The sequence below is a fragment of the Pteropus vampyrus genome, unplaced genomic scaffold (genome assembly GCF_000151845.1).
Source record: "Pteropus vampyrus isolate Shadow unplaced genomic scaffold, Pvam_2.0 Scaffold354, whole genome shotgun sequence".
NCBI lineage: Eukaryota > Metazoa > Chordata > Mammalia > Chiroptera > Pteropodidae > Pteropus > Pteropus vampyrus.
Window position 1 is genome coordinate 360,907 of NW_011889135.1, and position 25,811 is coordinate 386,717.

At 40.5% G+C, this 25,811-nt stretch overlaps 1 protein-coding gene across 1 annotated transcript in view; it reads left to right on the forward strand.

The window, feature by feature from the left end:
• Nucleotides 1-21,902, forward strand: part of DOCK8 (dedicator of cytokinesis 8) — a 162,898-nt gene extending 140,996 nt beyond the window's left edge. Inside the window, exons 37-43 of the mRNA XM_023522678.1 lie at nt 2-97; nt 1,594-1,683; nt 4,756-4,992; nt 7,471-7,614; nt 8,903-9,009; nt 20,135-20,305; nt 20,728-21,902. Of these exons, the coding sequence (XP_023378446.1) occupies nt 2-97; nt 1,594-1,683; nt 4,756-4,992; nt 7,471-7,614; nt 8,903-9,009; nt 20,135-20,305; nt 20,728-20,788 (906 nt within the window). The 3' untranslated portion in view covers nt 20,789-21,902. The remainder of the gene's footprint in view (nt 1; nt 98-1,593; nt 1,684-4,755; nt 4,993-7,470; nt 7,615-8,902; nt 9,010-20,134; nt 20,306-20,727) is intronic.
• Nucleotides 21,903-25,811: the final 3,909 nt, after the last annotated feature.

The following is a 25,811-nucleotide window of genomic DNA, read 5'->3' on the forward strand; positions in this document are numbered from 1 at the left end:
TTTCTATGGATCCAAATTTGGAGATTTGGATGAGCAACAATTTGTTTACAAAGAGCCTGCAATTACCAAGCTACCTGAGATCTCTCATAGACTAGAGGTAAGAAAAGTGAATGTGTGCTTGACATTGTATAACTTAAGTATTCTTAAGTTAGAATGGGTTGTTGCAAAAAAAAAAAACAAACAAAAAAACAAAAAAACCACACACACACACACACACACACAAAGGGACAAAGGGTCATGGATTCATCATCGATCCATATATAATTTTTTCTACATTGCATATATAATATGAAGATATTAGGTGATATCATGAGGTAAAGCAGAATTTGGATAGTTTTCTCTTAAGATTCTGTGTATGCTTGTCAAAGTTTTTAAATTTATATTGGGAATATTTATTTTCATGGGCATCCCAAATTCAATCAATGTTGTGTGCTTTCTTTCATAAACTTTTTCAAGTTTTAGAAATAGTTTTTCAACTTGAAGATTATTACCTTGACTTTGAAGTAATCTGGCCAAATTACTAAATTACTCCTAGAAAATGCTGTGGCCATCCCTTTGTTGCCACTGGACAATACATCCAGCTTCTGACACAGGGATTCTCATAGTAGCTATGCCCTGGGCTGTGGCCCAGTGAGCTCTTCCTGCTTATCTAAGGAGCACCCCTCTCTGAATAATTAGAGTCAGTGTCCCAGCCCCCCGGGCTGGCAAGTCCCATCTGCTGTTTACATTTGATCTATAATGTAGCAAAAGAGAGCAGCATGTTCCTGGAAGAAAGGCTGGAGAAAAAGGGAAGCAACATAGAGAAAGTGAGGGAAAAAAAGTAGACATTGAAAGCACCAAACACTAAGAACTGAAGAGGAAAGTCAAGGAGTGCCCCCAAAACAAAACTCTCTCAGGATGAGTAACTGGGACCCCTGAGCTGCTGACCACATTTAACCAGAGATTCACGCCTTATACTTTCTTGCTATTGCTTTGAGTTTATGCCTTTTTATGGCTGCAAAACCTAAAACACTTTTGTTGCCAAATTTCTTCTTATACCATCTATCTATGCCAAATACTACAAGGGACTTTAATCTTTACTTCACTCAAAGAAGGCATGGCCCAGAGTGGTGGGTGACTTGCCCAAAGTCATTGAGCTCATGAGGAGAACTAGCAATTGATCCCAAAATACTTGGTTTCTTAATATATTTCCCTAATTTAGGACTAGAAGTATATATTTTGTCTTCGTGTGTACTGCGGTTTGTTGCATTACAGAAAGTCTGGTGACCTCCAAGTTCCTAGGGTACAAACAGCAAGAAGTAAATAGTGTCATACCCCTGGCGTTGCTTCAGGAAATGTGATGACACTGGTTGAAATAGAGGTGAAGCATACATACTGTAGGGAAGCATGTATCAGTTTGTGATGCTGGATTTCCTTATGTTTTTATTTTTGTCTCAGGAAATGCTGAACTTGCCTCATTAGATCAGAGATACTTTTAGTAATCAATGAGCAAATTCTCCCTTACTCTTGTTCCAACCTTATTCTACTTCTAAGAGACATAGAGTTGTATTATATTAAAATAACCTTTATAACCTATTAATTTCTCTTGCCCAGGGATTTTATGGTCAATGTTTTGGTGCAGAATTTGTGGAAGTGATAAAAGACTCTGCTCCTGTGGACAAAACCAAGTTGGATCCTAACAAGGTATGAGGAAATTTGCAAAAAAAAAAAAAAAAGAAAGAAAGAAAGAAAAGAAAACCATCAGGCTCTTATTTTCTTTGTTTTACTCCAAGAATATAAAATGACCTCTGCTGTTGGGCTCTCCAAGTCATTTCAGTACAGCCAAATTTTTCTGCCTAGGGTTCAACTACTATTTGGTTAGATCTTAAAGAAACCATACTGAAAGGCAGGAACCATAAGAGGTACCATTTATTAAATGCAAACTGTGTGCCTGCCACCGCATCAGACCCTTTACATATACCACTTCATTTCACCCTGCAACGGCCCTTTGAAGTAGGTGCTATTTCTATTTTACAGATAAGAAAACTGAGGTATGAAAAAGTTAAGCAACTTTCTATGATCATTCTAGTGCTGAAACCAGTACCCAAACTCAGGGTCTGTCATCCTCAAAACCATGTCCCTAATCATGGCTCCTCACTGCCTTTCTATAAAAATTTAACACTCAATTTAAAACATGTTAAAAACATGCAACCTTGTTGCTGACAGCATTTAGTGGCACCTTCTACAGGCTGCAGATATTCCTTGCAGGCAAATACAGGGTCACTGTGCTCTTGGGGAAGTGATGCAAAGGGTTTGGACTTCAGTTTCCTCACTTCTCACACCAGGGTGTATCCTGTCTCACCCCCAACTGGGTGGACTGCAGTACAGTTCTGACACTCACCGCGGGAGTTAGTGTCACACACCACAAGTTACAGACTACGTTCCTCCTCGAGACTGCCCTTACTTTAGGCACCAGCTTCAAGTGGGGCCCCCAGGCTACCCACGTTTCTGACCAGATGGTCACAAATTTGGGGGTTCCCAGAATTATCTATTATCTATCCCTCAGGTTAGATAATTTACTAGAATGACGCAGAACTCAGAAAAGTACTATACTGACAATTACAGTTTTATGATGAAGGATACACAGAGCAAGTCTGGGAAGGAGCCCAGAGCTTGCTTCTATGTCCTTTCATTGTGGAATCCAGGCACGTCACCCTCCTGGCAAGTCAGTACGTTCACCAACCAGGAAGCTCTACCGAGTCCTGGTGTCCAGAGTTTAACCAATTCAAGTAGGCATGATTGATTAAGTCATCAACTATATTATTGAACTCAGTTGCCAGCCCCCTTTCCTCACTGGAGGTCTGGCTGGCCCCAAGTCTCAACCTTCTAATCATATGATTGGTCTTTTGGGTGACCGGCCCTCTCCTGAAGCTATCTAGAGACTCACCATGCAAGAATAGTCACCTCATTAGAATAAAAAAGACACTCCTATCACTCAGTTTGAAATTCTAAGGGTTTTTGAAGCTCTGTGCCAGGAAACAGACAAAGACTAGATAAATTTTTTATTATACCACAGAGTGATGCTCAGCCCACCTCACAGACAGATATGTTAATGAAAGAGCTTCATAAGCTGCTGGAAATAATGCAAGTTCAAGGTATTATTAAGTGCTGGGGGACAGAGGAACAGTTGCCATCTGGCAAGTCTATAAAATGAAGAGTCCAACTCCTCTCTCATTTCTGTCTTCTAGGATATTAAGATGATGATGCAAGGAATTGGCCAAATTTAATAGCTTGTTTTTCTGCATATTTCAGAAGACTTGCTTACTTCAGACACATTCCCTAGTTTAGGCTCAAAGCAATAACTGGTAAGACCTGAGCTAAGCTTCAGACAGAAATATTTAAGGTCTTTCAAAGTTAGGATTGGCTGTGTGCCTGTACATGTGATGTAGAGTCACCGGTGACATCCCTGACATGAGGTGCCCTTTTTCTCTCTTTTAAAATGCCCAAAGTAGGTTGTAAAAGTTTGAAATAAGAATCCAAACTCAGAATTATAACCAGATTTCATCACACTAAATAATGATTGATGGTCTGAGGTCAGTAAACTCACCCATCCATTTCACTGGGTGTTGCAGAGTGTATGGCCATTGTTATTCTTTCTTTTTTTTTTTTTAAAGAGGGCTTTTTTCATAATAAGTGCCCTTATTCACTCTGTGTGTGTGTGTGTGTGTGCTTTTTAATGAGGTACATGCAGTAAAATTCACTCTTGCTCTTTAGTTCTATGGGTTTTGACAAACACATGTAACCACCACCACAATCAAAATATAGAAGAATTCCATCAACCCACAAGACTTTCCGGTGCCCTTCTGTAGCCATTTCCTCCATCTACTTCCAGGCGCTGACAGTACTGTTCTTTATTGTCTCTGCAGTTTTGCCTTTTCCAGAATGTCATATAAATGGATTCCTACAGTAAATATATGGAATCGTACAGCCTTTTGAGTCTGGCTTCTTTCACTTAGCTCAATGAGCTGGAAATTTATCCATGTAGCAGTAGTTTGTTCCTTTTTATTGCTGAGTAGTATTCCGTTGTACCAATGTACCACCATTTGTTTATCCATTCTCCACTTAAGGGACATTTGGGTCGTTTCTACTTTTTGTCTATTACGAATAATGCTGCTATTGACATTTGTGTACAGGTTTTTGAGCGAACATAAATATTCATTTCTCTTGGGCACACAATCAGAGGGGGAATCACTGGGTTGTATGGTCCGTGCGATTTAACTGTATAAGAAATTGCAAACCTACTTCATAAAGTGACTATATCATTTTGCATTCCCACCATCAGTGTATGAAAGTTCCAGCTGCTCTCCATCCTTATCAGCACTTGGTGTTGTCAGTTTTCTTTAGTTTGGCCATTCTACCAAATGTGCAGTGGTCATGGTTGTTCTGAAAAGAAAAATTTGTTCTGAAAAGGAAAGTTTGTCCTGAAAAGGACAGTTTGTGTCTTCTGAATAGCAGTTTGGAAACTTTCTTACCAAGATCCACGGACAGGGCTGCTCGTGGGCCTGACATCACACTGCCCTCTCCTTCCTCTCTCTGTGGATGGAGAGGTGGTATGGCTGATGGCTGAAGTCTCACCTGATGTGCTCGGCTTCTGTGGCTTTTGTGAACTCAGCGGGGCGGTGCTGCTCTGCTGGTTCCAGCATGCCCCTCCGGTGCGTCCTGGGTGGTTGTTTGCAATATAGCTCATCTCCTCCTTCTCCAACCTTTCCCCCTCAGGCCTACATACAAATCACTTTTGTGGAGCCTTACTTTGATGAGTATGAGATGAAAGACAGGGTAACCTACTTTGAGAAGAATTTCAATCTGCGGAGGTTCATGTACACCACCCCCTTCACCCTGGAGGGGCGGCCTCGGGGAGAGCTGCACGAGCAGCACCGGCGGAACACGATCCTGACCACCATGCACGCCTTCCCCTACATCAAGACGCGGATCAGCGTCATCCAGAAGGAGGAGGTAATGGCACCCACGGGGCACAGGCTCTGGACTGAGGCCACCACCGAATGAGTGGGCCTGGATAACCTCCCAGGATGACACACAACCCTCCTTCATGCTCCTTCATGATAGACTGCAGTGAAACCTAAAAGAGAATACACTTGAAATATTGGTATGGTGGTTATCCTCTCGTTCTCATAGTGCCAGGGAATCCCATTTAGGCAGCTACATGTTTTATGGCACTACTTTCTATTTAAATATTGTATATATTTAAAGTTCTATCTTTAATATAAGTATGTTTACATAACTATAATATTTAATATATACTTACACTTTAATGATAAACATATAAAATGTATATATTCAACTGTAAAACACTTTATAGTAAATCTTTATATATATAAAAGCTTACAGGTGATTCCGGTATCATTGTGTGGTTAACTATTAGAGATAGGAACAACAAGCAGGCAGCCCCAATGAGCTAGTGGCGAAGCTGGAGGAAGGACACCGTGCACTGTAGACAAGGAGGAGACCAACTGCCTTTTAGTCCCGGCTTCCTCCTGTGACATTGCACAGGCCACTTATCTTTATTCTGTTTCCCGATCTATATACATTGACAGGAAATACCCCTTTCTCTTCTCTAGTTCTGTGTGCAGAAGGCTTCTAATCCAGGGGACTGAACAAGAAAGTATCTCAAGCCACAGAATTGTTCAAAATTAGGCACGTTTTAAACATTTCCTTTTACTTTAAAACACATTCATGTACATGTATTTGTCATTTATTATATATAGGGCCAAGCTGTCTCTGAGATTTTGAGGTGGCTGATCACAATTCAGTATTGTCTTTTTTATGTAAACTCCACCCTTAATGCACTGTCTATAATTTTCCATTTTGACTTCTATAAAGCAGAGCGAGAGCTTAAAGATCCTTGCTAAACAGTATGAGAGCAGAGTCCTTCTGGATTTTTATGATTGTTTTTTGCCCCTAGCCTTTCATAGTTGTCTTAATATGGCAGGAATCTTTATAGCAATTCCCTCTCATCATGTCTTGCCCAAGCATTCAGCTTGGTTTTCATAAAAACGACTCTTTTTCTTTCCACACCCATAGCTCGTCAGTTTGTGCATTATTAGATTAGGTCATTCAAATAACAAGTGTAACAGGCATAATCAAGTTGCTGAACAAACACAGATGGATTGTGGTAGATGTACACCTCTTCGGGCAGGAGCAGAAGTGATTGAGCTTGCTGGAGAGTGACCCACGAGCTCAAGTGTTCAGCAAGCATGTCAGAGAGTAGGTTTCATGGAGGGTAAAGAAAACCTGAACTAGTGTCTCGGGTAAGAGGAGGTTGGCTGAGAAGGCATCTCCTGTATTTCTTACTGTTTTGGACTTTTGAACTCTGGGACATGTAGGCATAGCACAAAATAAATTCATGGACTCAATAAGAGTCCTTGCAGTTTTTCTTGGTCATCTGTAATTCTCTGAGCACCTCAGTGTACTTGTTTGCTAGGGCTCTTGTAACATAATACCACAGACTTGGTGACTTAAGCAACAGAAATTTATTGTCTCCCAGTTCTGGAGGCTAGAGGTCAAAATTCAAGGTTTTGGCAGAATTGGTTCCTTCTGAGGGCTGTTAGGGAAGGATCTGTTCCAGGCCTCTCTCCTTGGCTTGTAGATGGCCATCTTCTCCTTATGTCTCTTCACATTGTCTTCCCTCTATGCATGGCTCTGTGTCTAAATTTCCTCTTCTTATAGAGACATAGGTCATACTGGAACAGGGCCCATCTTAATGACCTCCTTTTTACTTGATTACCTATATAAAGACCTTATCTCAAATAAGGTCACATTCTGAAGTACTGGGGCTTAGGACTTCAATATATGAATTTGGGGGTCATGACTCTACTCATAGCATTCAGAAAGAACTATACCCCAAAACAGCAGAACTTAGAAACTAACAGATTGATCCCTAAGAGAATTCTGTCTGCTAGGAATTCACCTTCAGTGTAAGTTGGAAAAGGCACACAGGATGCCAAAATTTTGTGTTATGGTGGGGAATAAAATCTTTAATGCTGTGCTTCTAATCGCTTTCCCAATAAGTCAGGTAACTTGTTACAGGAAAGGAAATCCAGCAGTGTAGAAAGAACATGGATTTTGAATGTAGACATCATTGTGACCAACATCTGGCCTTCCCATTTATTACCTGTGTTATTTTGTGGCACTTTCTTAACCTCACAAATCTCTCTTTGACTATAAAATGGAGAGAATAAGGAGGTTGCTACAAGGAGTAAACGATATATGTATATAAAGTTCCTGGAATATGATAAGTATTCAAGAAATATTAGGCCTTTCCTTCCTCTTAACCTGTCCAGATATTGTTAAATTACTCTGAAATCCAACTTGGCTGCCTCTTCAAATCCAGGTGCCCTCTTTGCCATAGCTCCAGGTTGTCCATGGCTTATAAAAGCAGATAATAACTTCTCTACATTTTTGTCTCATGTTCAGTTTGTTTTAACACCAATCGAAGTTGCCATTGAAGATATGAAGAAGAAGACCTTACAGTTAGCAGTTGCCATTCACCAGGAGCCACCCGATGCCAAGATGCTTCAGATGGTGCTGCAGGGCTCCGTTGGAGCTACTGTAAACCAGGTAACCGAAACCAGCTGGAGGCAGCTCCTCTGGTTCTTGTTATTTTGATTTTCATTACATATCTGCACCCTCTTTCCTTGAGATTGACGAGGAGTCTGATTAACATAAAAATGATGCTCTTAAATTTGGACTGAACACTTGCGAGGTTTAGAAGACTTTGAGAGGCCTCTTCTGCTCATGCAACAACCCACGGTAGAAAAGAAATCCTGGAGATGAGTGGATCATCTGAGGAGTACCATTTTCTTGGAGAAGTCTTCACTTGGAACCAGACCTGACAATATGATCCGGGCCTGGGGCAATTTTGAAGAGTACTTAGTCATGCCCAATTTAGGCAGAGTTGTTGTGAGGCTTAAGACTAATCTATAGGAAAATGGAAAAAGGTCTAGAACATGAAAGCCCCGGGTCAATCACCAGATGAATTCAGCATGGCAGGAGACTTAATAACCAGGAGTGGCCTGGGACCAGACTTCTAGGGCACTTTATGCCAGACTAGATCTTCTCAGACCTATTAGAACCCTGGATCCCAAGCTCAGCATGCATCTAATCCCGTCTCAGATGGAGGGAAGTACTAGCACAGTACTCTCTGCCTAGTGGACTTCGTTAATTTCAGATCTAGATCCACTCTTGTCCACAACCCACCCCCCAACACATAAAAACTCAATGAGTATCATGACTTTTTCCTCACTCAGCACAATTGGACTCCTCTGCAAAAATTCTGTGTTCACATAACATCAAGCAAAATTAGCAGAGAGGAGAAATGACTATTATATTATTTTGAAGATCAGAAATTATTAGGACACTTTTGCTTTTTTAAGTCCCAATCCTTTGATGAAAACGAAAGGTGGCATAAGCCTGCAACCATGGGCTACATGTGTGCTCTGCATTTCTCTGATTCAAGCCAGCAATTACACAAAATGGTGCTTGCTGCTAGGGCAACCAGAAACGTGAACATCAATATGAAGGATCAAGACAATCCTCATTTTTAGAAAAGCAACTCAAATCACATACCCTTTGATATCATAGTATTACCTTTCTATATGAAGGAAAACTGATTATTAGCAGTATTTGATTAAGAAAATGCATTTATGCTTCTCAAATTCTCCGAAAACTCCAGACTCCTCCTTGGGAATCAAAGTTTTTTGAGAAGTTCAAGACCTTCCTTGATATTTGTTTTGGTCAAAATAACTACAAAATTAGCTATTCAATCTAAGAAGTCACTCCAAGACTTTCTCCCAAGTAATTTAGTTTTCTTTCCAACATCAGTATTGTGTTTTACTTTTTCCTTCAGGGACCACTGGAAGTAGCCCAAGTGTTTTTGGCAGAAATTCCAGCTGACCCAAAACTCTATCGACATCACAACAAGTTGAGATTGTGCTTTAAGGAATTCATAATGCGGTAAGAAGGAAAATGGCTGGGAATTAAGTAGAGCAGAGGTTCTCAAAGTGGGGTTCCCAGACCAGCAGCTTCAGCATCATCTGAGAATTTGCTGGAAAGGTAGATTCTCAGGCACCAATCAGAACTACTGAATCAGAATCTCCAGAGGTGGGGCCCAGCAATCCGTGTTTTCACAAGCCCTCCTGGGGTTCTGTCACAGTCTTAAGTTTTGAACCAGTAAAGCAACACTGCTTGTACTACTACAAAGTAACTGACACTTAAACTGTAAAGTAATTTCATGTTTATCATCTCATGTGTGCCTCACGATCACATTATAAAACAGCTGTTATCACCATCCTCATTTTACAAAAGAGGAAACAGAGGTTCAGAAATGGGAGATGATTTTACCTAAGGTCACTCAGCCAGTTAATAGCAGAGCTGAGTTCAAATCCAGATCTTCTGAATCCAAATGATCCACACTTCCATCTAGGCACTGATATTGCATGGTGTGTCAGAGTGCGAGAGGTTCTTGGCATGGGCAGTCTTTGTAATTTCCCATATCATACAATAACTTATTTTTAGACACTTAGTAATAGATATTGCCTCAAATTGAGAGACAAAGGCAAGATCTTAAAACGGGGCTTTTTCAGATCATTTCTAGCCATTCCCCAGTATCAGGCCTCGTCTCTGCTCCTAAATTCTGCAGTGGAGCTGACTTTCAGAGCAGCATGTCCAGCCTGGATAGGAAGTGGCTCTCTGGGCAAGGTCTTGCAATCTGTTGTAATACAGACAGGAATATTGGGTCTCCTCGGCCCCAAAAAGAATAATTATGAAGGATGTGATGGCATTTCACCCATAAGAAAGAAGGACATCAGAAAAATGCATATTTCTTTTATCCAGAACCTTAGAGCAACACATACAGTATGAGACTATCTTCACTTAGTAGGCGGGGGTAAAGGAAGCTAAAAGTTAAAGTTTGCTAATTTCAGTGAAAACTCATCAGAATGCTAATGTTGAGTGAGATTGGAGATACCTCTTTCTTCACAGGCTTTGGTGAGACATATGCAAATTTGCTGTGTCCAGAGGAGACTCACTTTGTTCTGCAGTGAATCACGGCTGTTTGGTGGTAGGGTTGTATGTGTGGCTCTGTGGGTATGTGTGTGCATGTTTTGGTATTTGAATTGTTTCCTGTATTTGATAACAACCTAGCATTATGTAAAAGCTAGATTGTCTTCAATAAATAGTGTATTTTCACAGGACAAAGGGCTAGAAGAATATTGGCAGGATTTTTATTTACTATTTTTTATATTTTAGTATTTTATTATATTTACTACTTACTTTCCACATATCTTTATTTAAAATTAATTTTAGTTGAAGGCCTCTGAGGTTGGCAGTGGCCTGGGCCTCTCTGGACCTCTAAAAGGACCTATGAAATGTTTGATGAGCACACAGTATGACCCACGTCTGATATTAGTTATGGAAATGCAGAAGCTGGGTATTCTGCTCCTGATGACAGGACACATCTGCAGGGCTAAATCACACAATGCAGCGTGTGCTAAGAATTGTTAAGAGTGCACTAAATATAGGGCTGCAGAGTTCCAAAAAGAACAGTCGGTTACAGGCTAGAGTGGTTGGGGGAGGTTTTGTGGAAAACATCACTTAAACCTTGTCTTGAATATATAGGTAGAAGAAAGGGAATAACGGGAAGAGGGAGCCATTACTGGTAAAGGGACTGACGTGACCACAAGACTGAGAAGCAGGAATGTCCATGACACCTCTGGGCAACTCTGAGTCAACATGAGTAGTGTGTTCTAGCGAGCATGCTAAGACAAGGAGGAAAGACCTGAACGACAATGGTATTGGTAAATGAGTAGAATTAATATGTAAAAGGAAGTTTGTTAAGAGAAGACATGATTTTCATTCCTTAGTTAAAATGTACTTATAAAATCCCCAATGAACATGCATTTCTAATTAGCTCCCAGCCCCAGGACAAGTGACTACAAAGAGAATTAAACTGAGTTAAACTACTTCTGGGCAAGATACACAAAAGGAAGCAGATTTTTCTAGGGATGGTCCTTCAACAAAGTCATGCAGTAGATTTTTGATCCTGGTTTTATCTTTCTCCCCAGATGGCCTGCAAAAATGCTGGGTTTTCAAAAGTGAACTCATCTTTTAGAATGTTGTTCTCTAATGATGATTCACATGGGAAACCAGGCTGTAATCCCACCTTCCCCACAGCTGGATGGTCTGCCACATTATTCTAGGAATACCACTGCTTCTCAGACTTGACTGTGCAAACAGATGACCTGGGGATCTTGTCAAAATGTAGATTCTGATCCAGGAGGTCTGGGATGAGGCATGAGACTCTGCATTTCTAACAAGCTCCCAGGTTGCGCTGCTGCTGCTGCTGGATGAGACTGAACTTTGAGTAGAGGCTGTCAAGCTGTAGAGGCCCCTGTGGCCCTCTTTCACATTTCCTTTTGCCTTCTCCTCCCTCCCCAGTGGCTTAACCCCTCAGGCCATGCCTTTTATCACTCACCCATTTTTCTTTCCCTTTTCTCCCTTCAAAACGGTAAACATGTCCATACTATTACACTTTGAACCAACTATGGATGTCCATTCATTCATTCATTCACTCAGCAAACACTTATTGAGCCCATACTTTGTGCCAGGCACAGTGCTACATATGTCTAAAATTTAATCAAGTTCCAATACAAATAGGCTGAGACTACTGGCAAACAATACCTCTCTTCACTGTTTCATGTCGATGAGCAAACAGTGGTTGACTTTTCTTCCTCTTTATTTCACATAGATGAAAAGTAGTAGGAGAGATTGTGATGAAGGTTGCATAACTGTATAAACTCAGTAAAAGTCATCAAACTACATTTTAAATGGGCAGATGTTCTGGTCTGTAAATTATACCCTCAATACAGGTGATAGGTGAGGAAGCCTTCTTTTCCCATACTGTTTAATTGTTTCTCAAGTCCAATCAGCAATGACAGCTTTTTAATGAATAGAGCAACTATTTCAAGTTGTTTTCACCCTTGGTTTCTCTCCCCCAACTCTGCTTCAGACAGCAGAGGTGGCATAGGAGTGGAAAATGTTTGGGGATTGTATAGCTCTCAGATATTCTCTTGAGTGTGTTCCAGCTTCTCAGCAGACTTGGGCTGTAGGTCAATAAACACAGATTTCCAAGGTGAAACGTAAGTCAGATGCTGACTGATAATAGCGGAAATGACGCTAGTCAGGCACACCACAGTTCCATCCCACCAATGGGCAGTGGCCTTCTGACTCAGCTGTAGCAGAACAGGATACAGCCATAAAGAACCTGGCAGGCTGACATCCTGCAGCTGATGCTCATCTAGCCAGTCCTGCAGCTCTTCAGATGTTGCCAAGTTGAGACCTCGATCTCCTCCTGCCTTTTCCAATAATAAGAAAAAGCACCTCAGAGTTTCAGAAGCCAAGATGGACAACATTCTGTTTCCCCCTCGGCACTCCAAAGCACCTAAATCCTTTTAGACCCTGTAATCTGTCCTAATCTGTGTTTTAAATTTTCTTCTTCTTACATTTGTGTCTTAGTCAGCTCAGGCTGGTATAACAAGATACCATAAACCGAGTGGCTTGAACAACAGACGTTTATTTCTCACAGTGCCAGAGGCTGGGAAGTCCAAGATTAAGGTGCCGGCAAATTAAGTATCTGATGAGGACCCTCTTGCTGCCTTGTAAACAGCCACCTTCTCACTATATCCTCACATGGTGAGAGAGATAAGAAGAGAGCTCTCTGGCATTTCTTCTTATAAGGCCATTAACCCCATCATGTGGCTCTTGCCCTAATGGCTTAATTTAAACCTTAATTCCTCCTTGAAGGTCTCACCTCCAAGTACCATCACATGGGAGTTAGGGCTTCAACATACAAATTTAATTTATAACGTTATCTAAACATTCTCATTCCTATAAAGACTATTTTAAAATATTAATTATTATATTTAAATAAAAGATAGCAGTATGCAATGGCCCCGGTTACAGGTTGGTTTCAGATATACCCAAATAGGGTTCCACTGCACATATGGCCATAGAGTCCAAAAATAGTGTAGAATGGTGGTGTTTTTAAACTGGAGTTAAGGTCTGTGAAAAGGAAGGAGAGGAAATTGGCCCAAGTGGCCAAAGGGAAACCAAATGTGTATAATGTAGGTGGAAATCAAAATAATATGTGGAAAGAGATCTGAATATTTGGTGGGAAAACAAAGCCTTAACTATCACGAGATATTGCTCAGAAGTATATCAATAGTGGGGACATAGGAATGACTTTTGTCACAGAGACCTATCTTAGTGGGCCTAGGATGCTAAACAGAAAACCGAGAGCTCAGTGGAGCAGCTTATACACAGACACAGACACACACACACAGACAGACAGACAGACACACACACACACACACACAAACTGTTTCCCCTCTCCCATCCTATCTACAATGATTCTAAAGAGAAAAAAATCCAGTTTTGTTACAGTGTGATCCTGTCTTCCTCTTTTAGCCCACCTCACCACCAACTCTCTTGATCAAGTTCTTGGTCCTCAGAGCTTGTCAGTGCTCTCTTGCTTCAGGGATAGGGCAGTGTACTGGAGGGTGCTGGGGCTGATACTGAGTTAGAGAATATTGTGTGATCACTAAGATTACAGGGCTCTGTGACTCTTCAGCACAGAAGGCTGGAGCCTGAAGGAAATTAAAACCAGTGTAATATGAATCAAGCACTAAAGACTAGCCTATGCTCTGATCTGGTGACCCCCCGCTTCCCACCTGAGTTCTAGTGTGTTCAGCAGGTCCTCAGAATCTACTTCCAGGTGTCAGATGCAAGAATGGACACCTTCCCAAGAACATAACCCCACTCTAGCCCCCTTCCCACATCTGTGCTTAGAAGAAGGAAAAGGGCTACTGTGGCTTCCCTGAGGGAGATGGTGACACAAGACCAGCCAGGGGACATCGGGAAGATCGAGCCATAGCTCCTCCTTGTCTGCCTTGGGGTTCGCTATGTGCCCACAGCCACTGTGCTATGCGCTTGTAGTCTCACGTGCCTCTGTCTCTGCAGTGAAGGGAGGCGCACAGGAAGAGTGCCTTCTGTCGGACCGTAACCCCTACTTTGCTCTAGGAAAGACAGGCAACATTGACTCATCAGCCCTCTCCGCTGGCAACCATCCCGCTAGGTCCACACACACCTGACACCATTTCATCCCCGTAAACCCATTTTATAGATGAAGAAAATGAGGTTGAAGGAGATTATGATTAGCCCAAGGTCATATAGCAAATAACTGGCAGGACCAGGATTAAACTAGTCTTCCATTAGGATCAGCTTCCCTTGGGATCTGGGTTCTGGTAGAGGTCATGCTGGAAGGGAGGAAATGAAGGGGACAGGGTTGGAGAAAGCCACTGGCGTGTGCCTGGCAGAAGCTATGCCCATGGGACTCACATCCACTGCAGCTATTCCAGCAAAGAGGCCAGATCCATTGGTACCCTGCCCCCAAATAATCCGTCCTTACCTTAAAGTGCCTGGAGCATGTACATTCCTCCAGTCGTAGGAGGAGGGTGGGAGCCAATTCCTCAGTGTCTCTAGCATCTCTGTCAGGTTCTCTCATTCCAGCAGCTATGTTTTTCCACTGGGCCTTGAGTGGAGACTTGCTAAAGTATGATGAGGAAGAAGCTGAGAAAGGCAGAATACTACAAATTGGGATCCCAGAGAGAATATTTTCAACTTGAGACCAAGGCCATATGCCTGAGTTCTGGCTGGAAAGGTCAGTGTCTTGACTCGGCAGCATCTGTGGTATTGGGCTTAGGAGTGTGGGCTCTTGAGCCAGATTGCCTAGGTTTAAATGCCCACTCTGACTTAACTAGCTGTGTAATCTTGGGCAGGTTACCTAACCTCAGGTTCTCCAACTATAATACTGACTACCTCTTAAAGTTAGTGTCAGGATTAAAAAATTAGTACATAGAGCTTTGAGTAGAGTTTGGCACATATTAAGTGATTGATAAGTGAAACATTATCCAGTGGGGCAAATAGAGACCTTATCAATTTGGGTAGGAAATAGAGACCTGATCTGACTTACATATAGAGAATATCTACCAATGGCTCATCTGCCTCTAAAGGTTTATACCATAAGGTGCAGTGGGGCTGATGAGACATTGACCTAGGAACAGCAGGATCCTGGATTTACATCTAACTCTGCTGTTCCCATAGGTGTGTGACTCTGGACCAGGCACTTCATCTCTTTGCATCTTAATTTCATCAGCTATTAGAAAACAAGAGACTGGAATATAAAATTTCTAATAGTCCATCATTCACAAATCAAACAAATAATTTCTGTGTTCAGACTGAGTCTATCAGGAATAATAATAACAATAATAGCAATGACAATAAGTGTTCTAGGTTTTAGCTATGTGCCAGTACTGTTCTAAGAATTTTATATGTTTAACTCATTCAATCTTTACAATAATTTATGATATAGGCTATTGTCACCTTCACATCACAGATGAAGAAACTAAGGCCTGGAAAGCTTTTGTAACTTGCCTGATGTCACCAAGCCCGTAACAGCAGAGCAGGATTCAGAGTTGAGCACTCTGGCTCCAGAGTCCATCCTCTTAGCTACTATGCTATTCTTTTCTCTCTAGGAACTACGTTCAGTTGCTAATAACAGAGAATGGCTTAAGTAAGATAGAAAGTTCTCTCATAAAATATAAGATCAGAGATAGTCATCCCAGAGCTGTGTGGCGACCTCAAAAATCATCAGTGACTCTGGCTCTTCCCATTCTTCTGCTCTGCCATACTGGTTATGATGCACCCATCCTCACAGTCACAGTATGGCTAATGGGACTCTGGCCATCATGACCACACTCTAGGAAAGTATCAGGAGTAGAAAGGAGGAAAGAGCAAAAGGCTAGGCCCCTTTAATGGCCTTTCCTAGTGACTTCATCTTCTATCTCTCATCAGCCATCCCTATCTGTTAAGGGAGGCTAGGAAACGTAGTTTTCCAGGTGGGCATACCTAAGGAATAGAGGGAATGGATATTCAGAAAACAACCAGCATTTGCCGCACTGAGGGACTGTGTGTGGCCTGTGCTGAAGGGACACCCCAGATGAGGGAGACCAGTAGATGCAAAGGGTGAGGACTACCTTCTCCGTAGGAAAGATACCTAACTCCTTAGATAGAGGCCCCAGAAAGTAAATGTCAGCAAAAGCCAGGAACTATATTCTAGAAGTACAGCTTTCCACCCTATCTAGACCCCATCAGTCTGGTTTCTGTAAGACTGACTGCTGAAAAGCCCCAGGCACACTCCCTGTAAGAAAATGCTTGTGTTCAGTGAACTTATCAACAAAGGGAACAGTGAAAGAGAAGGGCATCTGGAATGATGGTGTCATTGAGTGAGAGCAGCACAGTTCAGATGCTTTTGGACCTAATAAAAATGTTACAGATAAGACCACTTAAAAAAATGATTTGCAATGCAGTTATATGATCCTATGTACATCTCCCAAAGGATATTGCTATTTTCTGGAAGGGAAATTTAGTGCATGACCCTCTGTAGTTTATGGATTTAAATTAATATAGTGGAAATTATTTTTATTTTAATAAGAAAATCTAGAGAATATAATCCAAATTGAAGAAAGGAAGAAATATAGAAAATGTAGTACATGAAATAATTTTATAAATTATAAAAATTGTTAAAATATAAAGTAATACTATTGCTACAATAATGTGGATTTTTTCACCCCACCAATTAATAGATTTGTCTTCGTAAAATACTATGTTTATCTATTGCCGTGTAACAAACAACCCCAAAACTTAGTAGCTTAAAACAACAGTAACATTTACTTAATATGCATGTGGTTCTGAGGGTTGGCTGGGCTCAGCTAGGCAGTTTTTGCTCAGTCTTTCACTCAGTGACAGCCAGACACTGGCTCGGGCTTTAATCACCTGAAGGCTTCTTCAGGTAATACTGAGTAATACTCAAACCGCAGGTGATTCAGGTAATACTGAGTAATACTCAAACCACAGGTGATTCAGGCCTCCAAAGGTACATGTCCCAGGAGAGACTGCCAGGCAGAAGCCATATTGCTTTTTATTACCCAGTCACATAGCATCATTTACACCACATTGCGTTCACGAGGCAGTCACAAAAGACCACCCATTTCTTGATGGGGATTTGGCAGTTTTAGAAGAATATGTAGGATGAGCAATTATTGCTATGACCATTTTTGAGAAACAGAATCTGGCACGCTCCAAATGCATGGATCTGCCTTATGATTACAGTTTCTGATTTAAGTATCCCAACAACTCTAGGAGATTGTATGAGGTTATTATGCCCATTTTACAGATGAGAAAACTGAGAATTTCAATGATTACGTTAGTGTGCTAATGAGAAGCGAATGGGTTTCAACCCCAGCTCTGTCTGCATGTAAAGTATTTAACCCAGTCGAGGGCATAGTATGCCATCAGTATATGCCAGCTAGTTATTATTACTTCTGATAACACAGACTACAGAGAATTTGGTTAATTCTCCCAAAGTTTTCAGAGTAGACATCCCCAAGTTAGCAGTTAGCTTCTATAGGCCTCTTGTAGTCTGCCTGTGTTACCACCATAGGCCTTGAAATTATTCTGAAACTGATTTTATTTTATACATGTGGTAGCTCATAACTGTGAGTTAAGAAGCAATAAAAAAAAATAGTGAGGGGTAATGTAGATTTCTCATGATTCAAAGGCTATATACCTCCCCTTTCTCTCCCTTCCTTGAAATCTTTGATATGTCACCTTAGGTATACTACAATTTGCTTCAATTAATGTCAAAATTAAGAGATAGGTGAAAATCCAGTTAAGAGAGTTCTTTTGGCTTCTGGCTGAGTTAAATCAAGTCCTTCTTCTATAGCAGCTGATTCTGTGATGAAGCTGTGGTCATAGGTTTATTTTTGCCAAGGTAGGTAGCTTTCCGCTGCCGCATAGCCACATGCCACTCTCTTTATCTTTGATTGTCATCCTGAAAATGGGTTTAGTGGTAATAGGGAGAATTTGGTAACCAAATGTGAGTATCTTCATAACAACTCAAATCTAGCACCACTGTTAGGAAAACAGTTTAAACCACATTGATCAGCAGAATCCTATTCATCTGAAAGGATAATGAAAATATTACTAATAATTGCATGTCAGCTAAGTTTCAGCTGTTATGTTGTCCATTCAAGGTTTGCTGATTTGTAAGTTCCCTTTGAGTAGAACGATATAAAGAGCAAAACTCGATTATGTTTAAATAACATGATTTTCTTCCATGATATGTACCGTACTTTGTGGGAAATCACAAAAACTCTAAGCTTATCTATCCATAATTAGATAAACACAAGTTGTTAAGATTTTCTCTTTTATGCTTTGCAGTTTTGCCACGGTGGGGTAGGTATAGATCTGTTTTTGTTGATTAGAGGATTTCTGTCTGTTTTCAATTCAGAAAAATTATCAGCTGTTATCCCTGAATATTGCCTCTTATTTTACATTTCCTTAAACATTCTTTTAGATGTGCGTTGGGCATCTCCAGTATATCTCCACGGTTCTTAAACATTTTTTTTTTCATATTTTTACGTTTTAAAAAGCTCTTGGTTATTTCTTTAGATCTGTCATCTAGGCCATGAGTTTTCCAGTTGTATCTAGTTTATTGTTTAACCTGTCCATTGAGATTTTTCTCTTAATTTTAGTGACCACGTTTCTATTTCTTGAAGTTCTATTTGGTTCTTTTCTGAAATTTTCTTGATCTCTTTTTTCATACTCTCCCATTTTTTTTATCATGGATTTTATCTTTTATTATATCTCTATATCAACTTTGGGCTTTTACGTTATTTTATCATCTCTAATTCTTATTTGGCTAATTCTCCTGCTTGTTTTATTGGTTAATTCTCCCTCATTGTGGTTGGTTTCCTCATATGGTTTGTGATTTTTTATTGTGAGCTCATCTTTGGCAGGAGTTGCTCTCTATATTGGGGGTACATGAGCCCTGACTGAGAAACTGTTTTTCCAGAGCAACTTTACATTTATTTCTGTCTGAGCCCTAGGGATTTCAATAATCACGGTCTGATTTTTAAGTTAATTGGAGCACCACAATAGAGGAACAGAAATTTGTAATTCATACCCACATGTGGTGTAAGCCTAGAATTTCAATTTCTTCAGGTGATTTTCTTTCCTATGAATGGCCCCAAGCTAATGACAAACTTCCATTCCATCTCTCTGGACAGTTTGCAGCCTTTTTCTATACCCCTTTTCATAGATGGGAAAGCTCTTCAAGGTTCTGAGCTATATGCTGGTGGCATATTCATAACCCCACTTTACCTTAGCCAAGGTTACATCACTCATTTGTGTGGGCATCAAAGCCTACCTTCCCCTACCCCAGCCTCCGGGACTTACGTGGAATCTTAAGATCCTAATAGGCAGAGTTCTCATGACAGCTGCATGGCACAAGCTCCTGCTATCACTGATATTGATTTTTCTCCTCTTTTATGGAAACTGGGGTTTCTTTTTCTCTTTCAACAAATTCTGTTGTGCTTTCCCAGCACTTCCATGTGTATGTAGCAGGGGTGGGGATAGGGCTGGGGATGCTGAATGGCATCTGCTTTGTCTGCCATGTTGCCATAACCCACAGTGAGTTTTTTTGTAAGCATAAGTTTCCATTCTGCAATGACCTGAGTTTGAATCTTGGATCAACCACTTCCTCACAACACTATCTTGAGCAAGCAACCTAACATTTCTGAGCTTCAAGGACAAAACAAAGGTAAACACAGACTTTCCATGTTTGTTGGAAAAATTAACCAGATAATGAATGTGAAACTCCTTGAGTAGTGCCTGGCACAGAGCAGGTCAAAGCATCAATATCACCTGGGTGACTTTTCAAAAATAAAGATTCTTCGGTGCTGCCCCTTTAGAGATTCTGATTCATTAAGTCTGAGATAGGGCTAGGGCCCAGATCTGCATTTTGAAAAGCTACATAGGTGATCTTGATAGACCATCAACTTTGCAAACACTCCTAAGATTATTCAAGAAATATTAATAGTATCATCATTCCATATTTCTAAGCACTTCAAACTCCTGCAAAATAAAACCTCATTTTCTCCTCACCCTGATATTTGCACCTCAGATGCGGTGAAGCTGTAGAGAAAAACAAGCGTCTTATCACAGTAGACCAGAGAGAATATCAGCAGGAACTCAAGAAGAACTACAACAAGCTGAAAGAGAACCTCAGGCCCATGATGGAGCGGAAAATTCCAGAACTCTACAAGCCGATATTCAGAGCCGAGAGTCAAAAGAGGTAAGAACCAGGCAGAGGAAGCCTCCTTCCTGGGGCGTAAAGGATAAGGCCTGGGGCCTGGCCATCAGGGCACGCTCTGCTGTACAGCACCTCCAAGGGCTGGGAGTGGGTCTGGAGTCAGAGACGCTGCCAGAGCTTGATCTGTTCTGCTTCCATCTTGATCCTCCCTGTGTCTCTCCTGACCTCACTGGGACCCCTTTCTGTTGGCCTCCTGCCAGCCGTCTTCCCAGGGCCAGCTTACTGCTTGTGTTTTTTCTGGCGCAGTGTAAAAGGATCTCAGCACCATCTCTTGTTTACTTATTTGCTGAGTTCTCCATGATTGATGTCCTTTTCCAGTGAGTGATTTTTCCCCCATCCCTCTCTTTAAAAGGCTAATTGATCTTTCTTACCTCTGTTTTCTCTTTCTCTCTCCTTAATTTCAGAGACTCCTTCCACAGATCTAGTTTCAGGAAATGTGAAACCCAGTCGTCACAGGGCAGCTAAGAAAAGCTGTCTTCGCCCATGGAGACTGAGGCCCTGTAACCCTGGAGAAGGACTCACTGGTACTTGAGACAGGACATTTGCCACGCAGGACAGATTGCATGCTTCCTGACCAGACAGCACTCTGGACGCTTTGGGATCCAAGTGCCCACAGGAATTACTCCCAAATGGGGTCTGATCAGATTTTGGCCACGCTGAGAGGTGGGAGTGGTGGAGGATGGCTAATGAGGGGTGCCTGTGTATTTATTAAAGCATGGTTTTTCATAATCGTGTACAAAACAAGCTATAAACAGTGTGTCCTGCTGAGTGGTCAGTCATAGTTTACCTGAAAGATGACTTCCTCTGGCCCATATTTAGATTTACAGGGTAAACTCATATTGCCCAAGGAGAAATGAACTTCATTCATCCCCTCCTTATGAGAAAGGAGGGTGAGCTTGCAGGAGTACAAAATGTGTTCAGTAAGTCTGTGGGGGGAGGACTTACTAGAAATCTAAAAATCATGATGGTTGGAAATTTGGGGATGGATTAATCATTTGTGAACTCACTACCCTAATGGTAGCTGTGGACTAATTGTTGTACAGTCATTTTTGCTTTATTGTTACTATTAATTTAACATGCGTTTAAGAGGAGCGCACTCGAGGCATTGATTAGGAGATACATGGTACTCTGAGTCGTCGGCCAGAAGTCGTGGATGCTGCATTCGCTTAAATCGAAACAATTCTTCTATGATGCTTTGCGTTTTCTTCTGATGTTCATGCTCACTCACTCTTTCTCTCTTCCTCTCTGGAACCAAGTTCATTTTTATAAGAGGCTAATATCTCTGCTTTCATTTCAGAACACTGTGCTGTCAGCATATGTACATCACTTAAAATATACAGTCAGCTTTGAATTCTTTTGATAATGTACTTTAGGAAAAAGATGAACAAAATTATTGTTTGAGAATTAAATTATATATTTTTAATATGACTGATTACCTTGACTGGTACTAAAAATGTAATAAGAACTGTAAACAAAATGTTTCCCGTTGCAACTTGTGTTTTTTATATTGACAACTCTTAATGTTTTGTAAAGCACTTCAGAGAAGAAACATGCATAATCGTGGCCTTGGTCAAACAGAGCTATCCAGGGTTGTGTCTCTTCTGCACTATTTAATCTTGGTGTTCCTGAGGGAATTTAATTTGGATATTCCAGAACTTTTTGTTTATACCATCATGTATGCATTAATTTATATTCCGAGAACGGTTTTTTTTTTTTTTTTTTACTAAAGCTTAAGTTTAATTGGCAAATTTGTTTCTTAAGCATTTGGGGCACAACTGTTTTTAAAGTATATTATACACTTAATTGCTTTCTTAAATGAGTGTACATGATGTATTTTAATTCCATATGTTGTTTAGTATCTTCTATGTGGGAGATAGTGGGTGAGACCAAGGTTAAATAACATCATTACTGCCCTCAGTAAAGTCTCTCAGTTTAGTGAGAAAGAAACTCTATTATGAGTATAGGCATAATACGCAGCAGTCTAGAACAGGCCCTATGGAATGCAACCTTTCCTCAGTGACTCATTATCAACACCTATTACATTCTGCCCTCAAACAATAAGGTTTAGGTACTAAACTTAGCACCTAAGGGCTGTTTTTTATTTTAATCATAAGAGCCCTAGTACTCCTAATGATCTAGTATATCCTGACTAAATGTCCCCTGCTTTTATACCTGTTATCATGAGGTGTCTTTTTTTAACTCCCTCTTGTATTACCACAGTGGGTGCCACTTGCTTCACAAATGCAGGAACTGTGTTCACTGTTGCATCTCTATCCCCTAGCTCTGTGGTCAACACACAGATGACACTCAATAAATATTTGATGAGTGACTAAATGAATGAATAAGTGTAAGCAGGCCTGCTTCTAGAGCAGCACTGTCCAATAGAAATATAACAGAAACCACATTGAAAATAATCATAAAAAGAAAAAGGTGAAATGAATTTTAATAATATATTCTATTTAACCTGATATATTATTATTTCAACATGCAACCAGTATAAAAATTATTAATGAGGTATTTTACATTCTTTTTTTATACTAAGTCTTTGAAATTTGTATATTGTATTTTACACTTACAGATTTTACACTTTAGCTTAGTATCAACTAAGACCAGCTCCATTTCAACTGCTTAATAACCACATATGGCTAATGGCTACTGTATTGGATGGTGCAATTCTAGAAGCTCTCAATGTTTAAAACTTGATGTTTCTGATCTGTGGACTCAGAATATAGATAACTAAAGTAGTGGGAACCATGTCCAGAGTAAGAATAACAGAATTCTGATTCAGAGCCTGTGGGATTTACCCAGAAGGAAAGCTTGTGAGTTGGGGAGTATGGACCGGTCAGCATTGGTTTGGGGGCTGTCATACTCTTTCTGAGCTAACCCTGCTCTTTTCTCAATTCCAGAGAGTTTAGTTGTTCTTTAAATAAAGTGAAGGCATTGCTGCACTTATGTAAATAACGGCATAATCAAATAACTTGGACATAGGTCTTCTGATTATGTATTCTAAATATGGGGTTAAGAAATAAGCGTTTTAAACATTCCTAAGAGTAAAGCAAATTAGGCCTTTTGTTTCCCCAAAATTAAAGAAACCTAATATGCCAGATAGGTATCTTGATTTAACTTTAGAAAATTCTTCAGTAAAAGTTTATTGGAGAAATCTTCTGATTAACTTCGTGCCTCCTCTCCTTCAGCAAGGTCAAGGGTGCAAGTGTCAACTATCTCTTAATCTCAGGAAAATGAAACATGAAACATGAATGTACTGCATAGATCTGATTGGGTTTGTATTCCCATGCATTCTTAAACTCCATAATTCTATTCAGTAAGTCCTTCCCATAACAATAGATTTGATTTAAAACAAAACCTTTTAAGGCTGGCATTGGTCCTTGTGGTTGCAAGTATGTTTTCAAAGACAGGGAGCCTTTATTTTTGCCTTGAATGTATTTTTAAATGCTTATTATCTCAAATGTTGTAAAGCTGCAATTGATTATCATTTTACCAAAAACAAACAAACAAAAACCTAAAGGTTCTAATATATTCCAGAATGCTTGGTATGTTCATAGTATCCAATGTGTTCTTTTGGTCTTATGGCAATGCTTCTCAATCTTTTTCACATCATGGGTATAAATGTTATCTATTGAGGTTTAGCAAATAACCCCCAGACTAATTAGCTTACAACAATAATTAACGATGAATATTTCACTCAGTTCCTATGGATTAGGACTACAGAAGTGGTTTAGCTGGGCAATCTGACTTCAGGTCTTACAAGAGGTTGGCCAGAGCTTCTGTCACATGAAGGTTTGACTAAAGCTGGAGGATCCTCTTCCAAGGCGGCTCATTCATAATGTTGAAAAGTTGGTGTTGGTCGTTGATGGGAGACCTCAGTTATTCTCCATGTGCACCTCTCCTCAGACGGCATGAGTGCTTCGAGGGTGAGCAATTGAAGAGAAGCAAGGCAAAAGTGGCAACGTCTTCTATGGATTAGCCTCAGAAGTTATACTTCCTTATATTTTTGCTATATTCTATTTTTTAGAAGCAAGGCACCAAATTCAGTCCATATTCAATAGGAGAAGAATTTGGGTCTACATTTCAAACAGAGGACTGTTAAATAATTTTTAACATATTTTAAAATCACCATAATGATAGGGCATATTAACATTTTGTATTTGTTGTTCCACTGGAATAAATGGACAAAGCTACTTGCTGCTAGAGATGACCAGCCCTAGAGCTCTGGCTGCCCTAAATTCCTCCCAGAGGGCTGGCATGACCAACCTCAAGAAATATCTATGACTCAGCCCATTAGTACACCATAGTGCAACACTTATCAAGCCCTAGCCTAAAGATAGTTCTTAGCTGACAATCTTTTGTAAGGGACAGAAAACAAAACTTAAATTGGTATTTTTAAAGGGAATGGTTGAGCGCATTGGCTTATTTAATAGAATAATCCAGAGGTTGTAATGGTTCAGACACAGCTTGTTTCAGGACCCACATTATATATCTTCTGGGTCCATTTTTCATCTCTGCTTTCTCTTGGTGGACTCCATTCTCAGGCTGTCAGCAGTGGTCCCTGGAAATTCCAGGCTTATCCATCATGGCAAATATAGTCTTGAGCCTCACAACCTTATACCACCAAGCTCCGCAAAGAGGAGAGATTCTGTATTCCAGAATCCCCAGTAGAATTCCTTGGATTTACTCTAATTGAAGTGGTTTATGCTAACCAAGTTTCTCTCCTTACACTGGAAGTGGGAGGGTCAATGTCAACTCAAACTACATGGCTAGTGACAGAGGAGCTGGTAGTTCCTCAGAGAATGTGGAAGAAAGGGGAAAAGATGCAAAACAAATCACATGAGCCCTCCGCAGGTCAATTTGCTTTAAAGAAAATGCATTCAGAGGAACTTGTATGGAGATAAAGATAACAGTTCATTTCATATCAGGTTCATAACCTCTGACCTGGCAAGACTATCCCCAGGAGGGGAGGTGAAGGGGATCTGCAGCATGTGAAAGAAGATCCAGGCCTTATATCATGAGGAAGAGTGGGGAATAGGATGTTTTGCTGTACCGTTAATTCAAAGTAGAGTGTCTGACAAAATGGTGCAAATGATCAGGAATCAGAACTATAGAGCTGCGTGGGGAGGAACACTGGGAGAAGAATGAGGGTAACAGGGAAATGGAATAACATTAGATTTGAGTGGAAAAAGTCAAACATCAAAATTGTCTTTTTGCTCCTTATTGTATCCCCAGTGCCTGACCTATAGTGGGTGCTCAATGAATGTTTGTAAAAGACCAAAGTAATGAATGAAGGTCACCATCATGACGATTTCAGCCAGACTTTTCTGTAGCTTCGAGCTAAGAGCGACTCCTAAAGGAGAACAGATGATTAGGGTCAATTCACCCCAGAGAAATAGCTTTCCATTTCCTGGACTATCGATGCATGAGCAAGAATTAATAAGATTTTTTTTTTCTCTTTTCTGATGCCTCCCTGTGAATC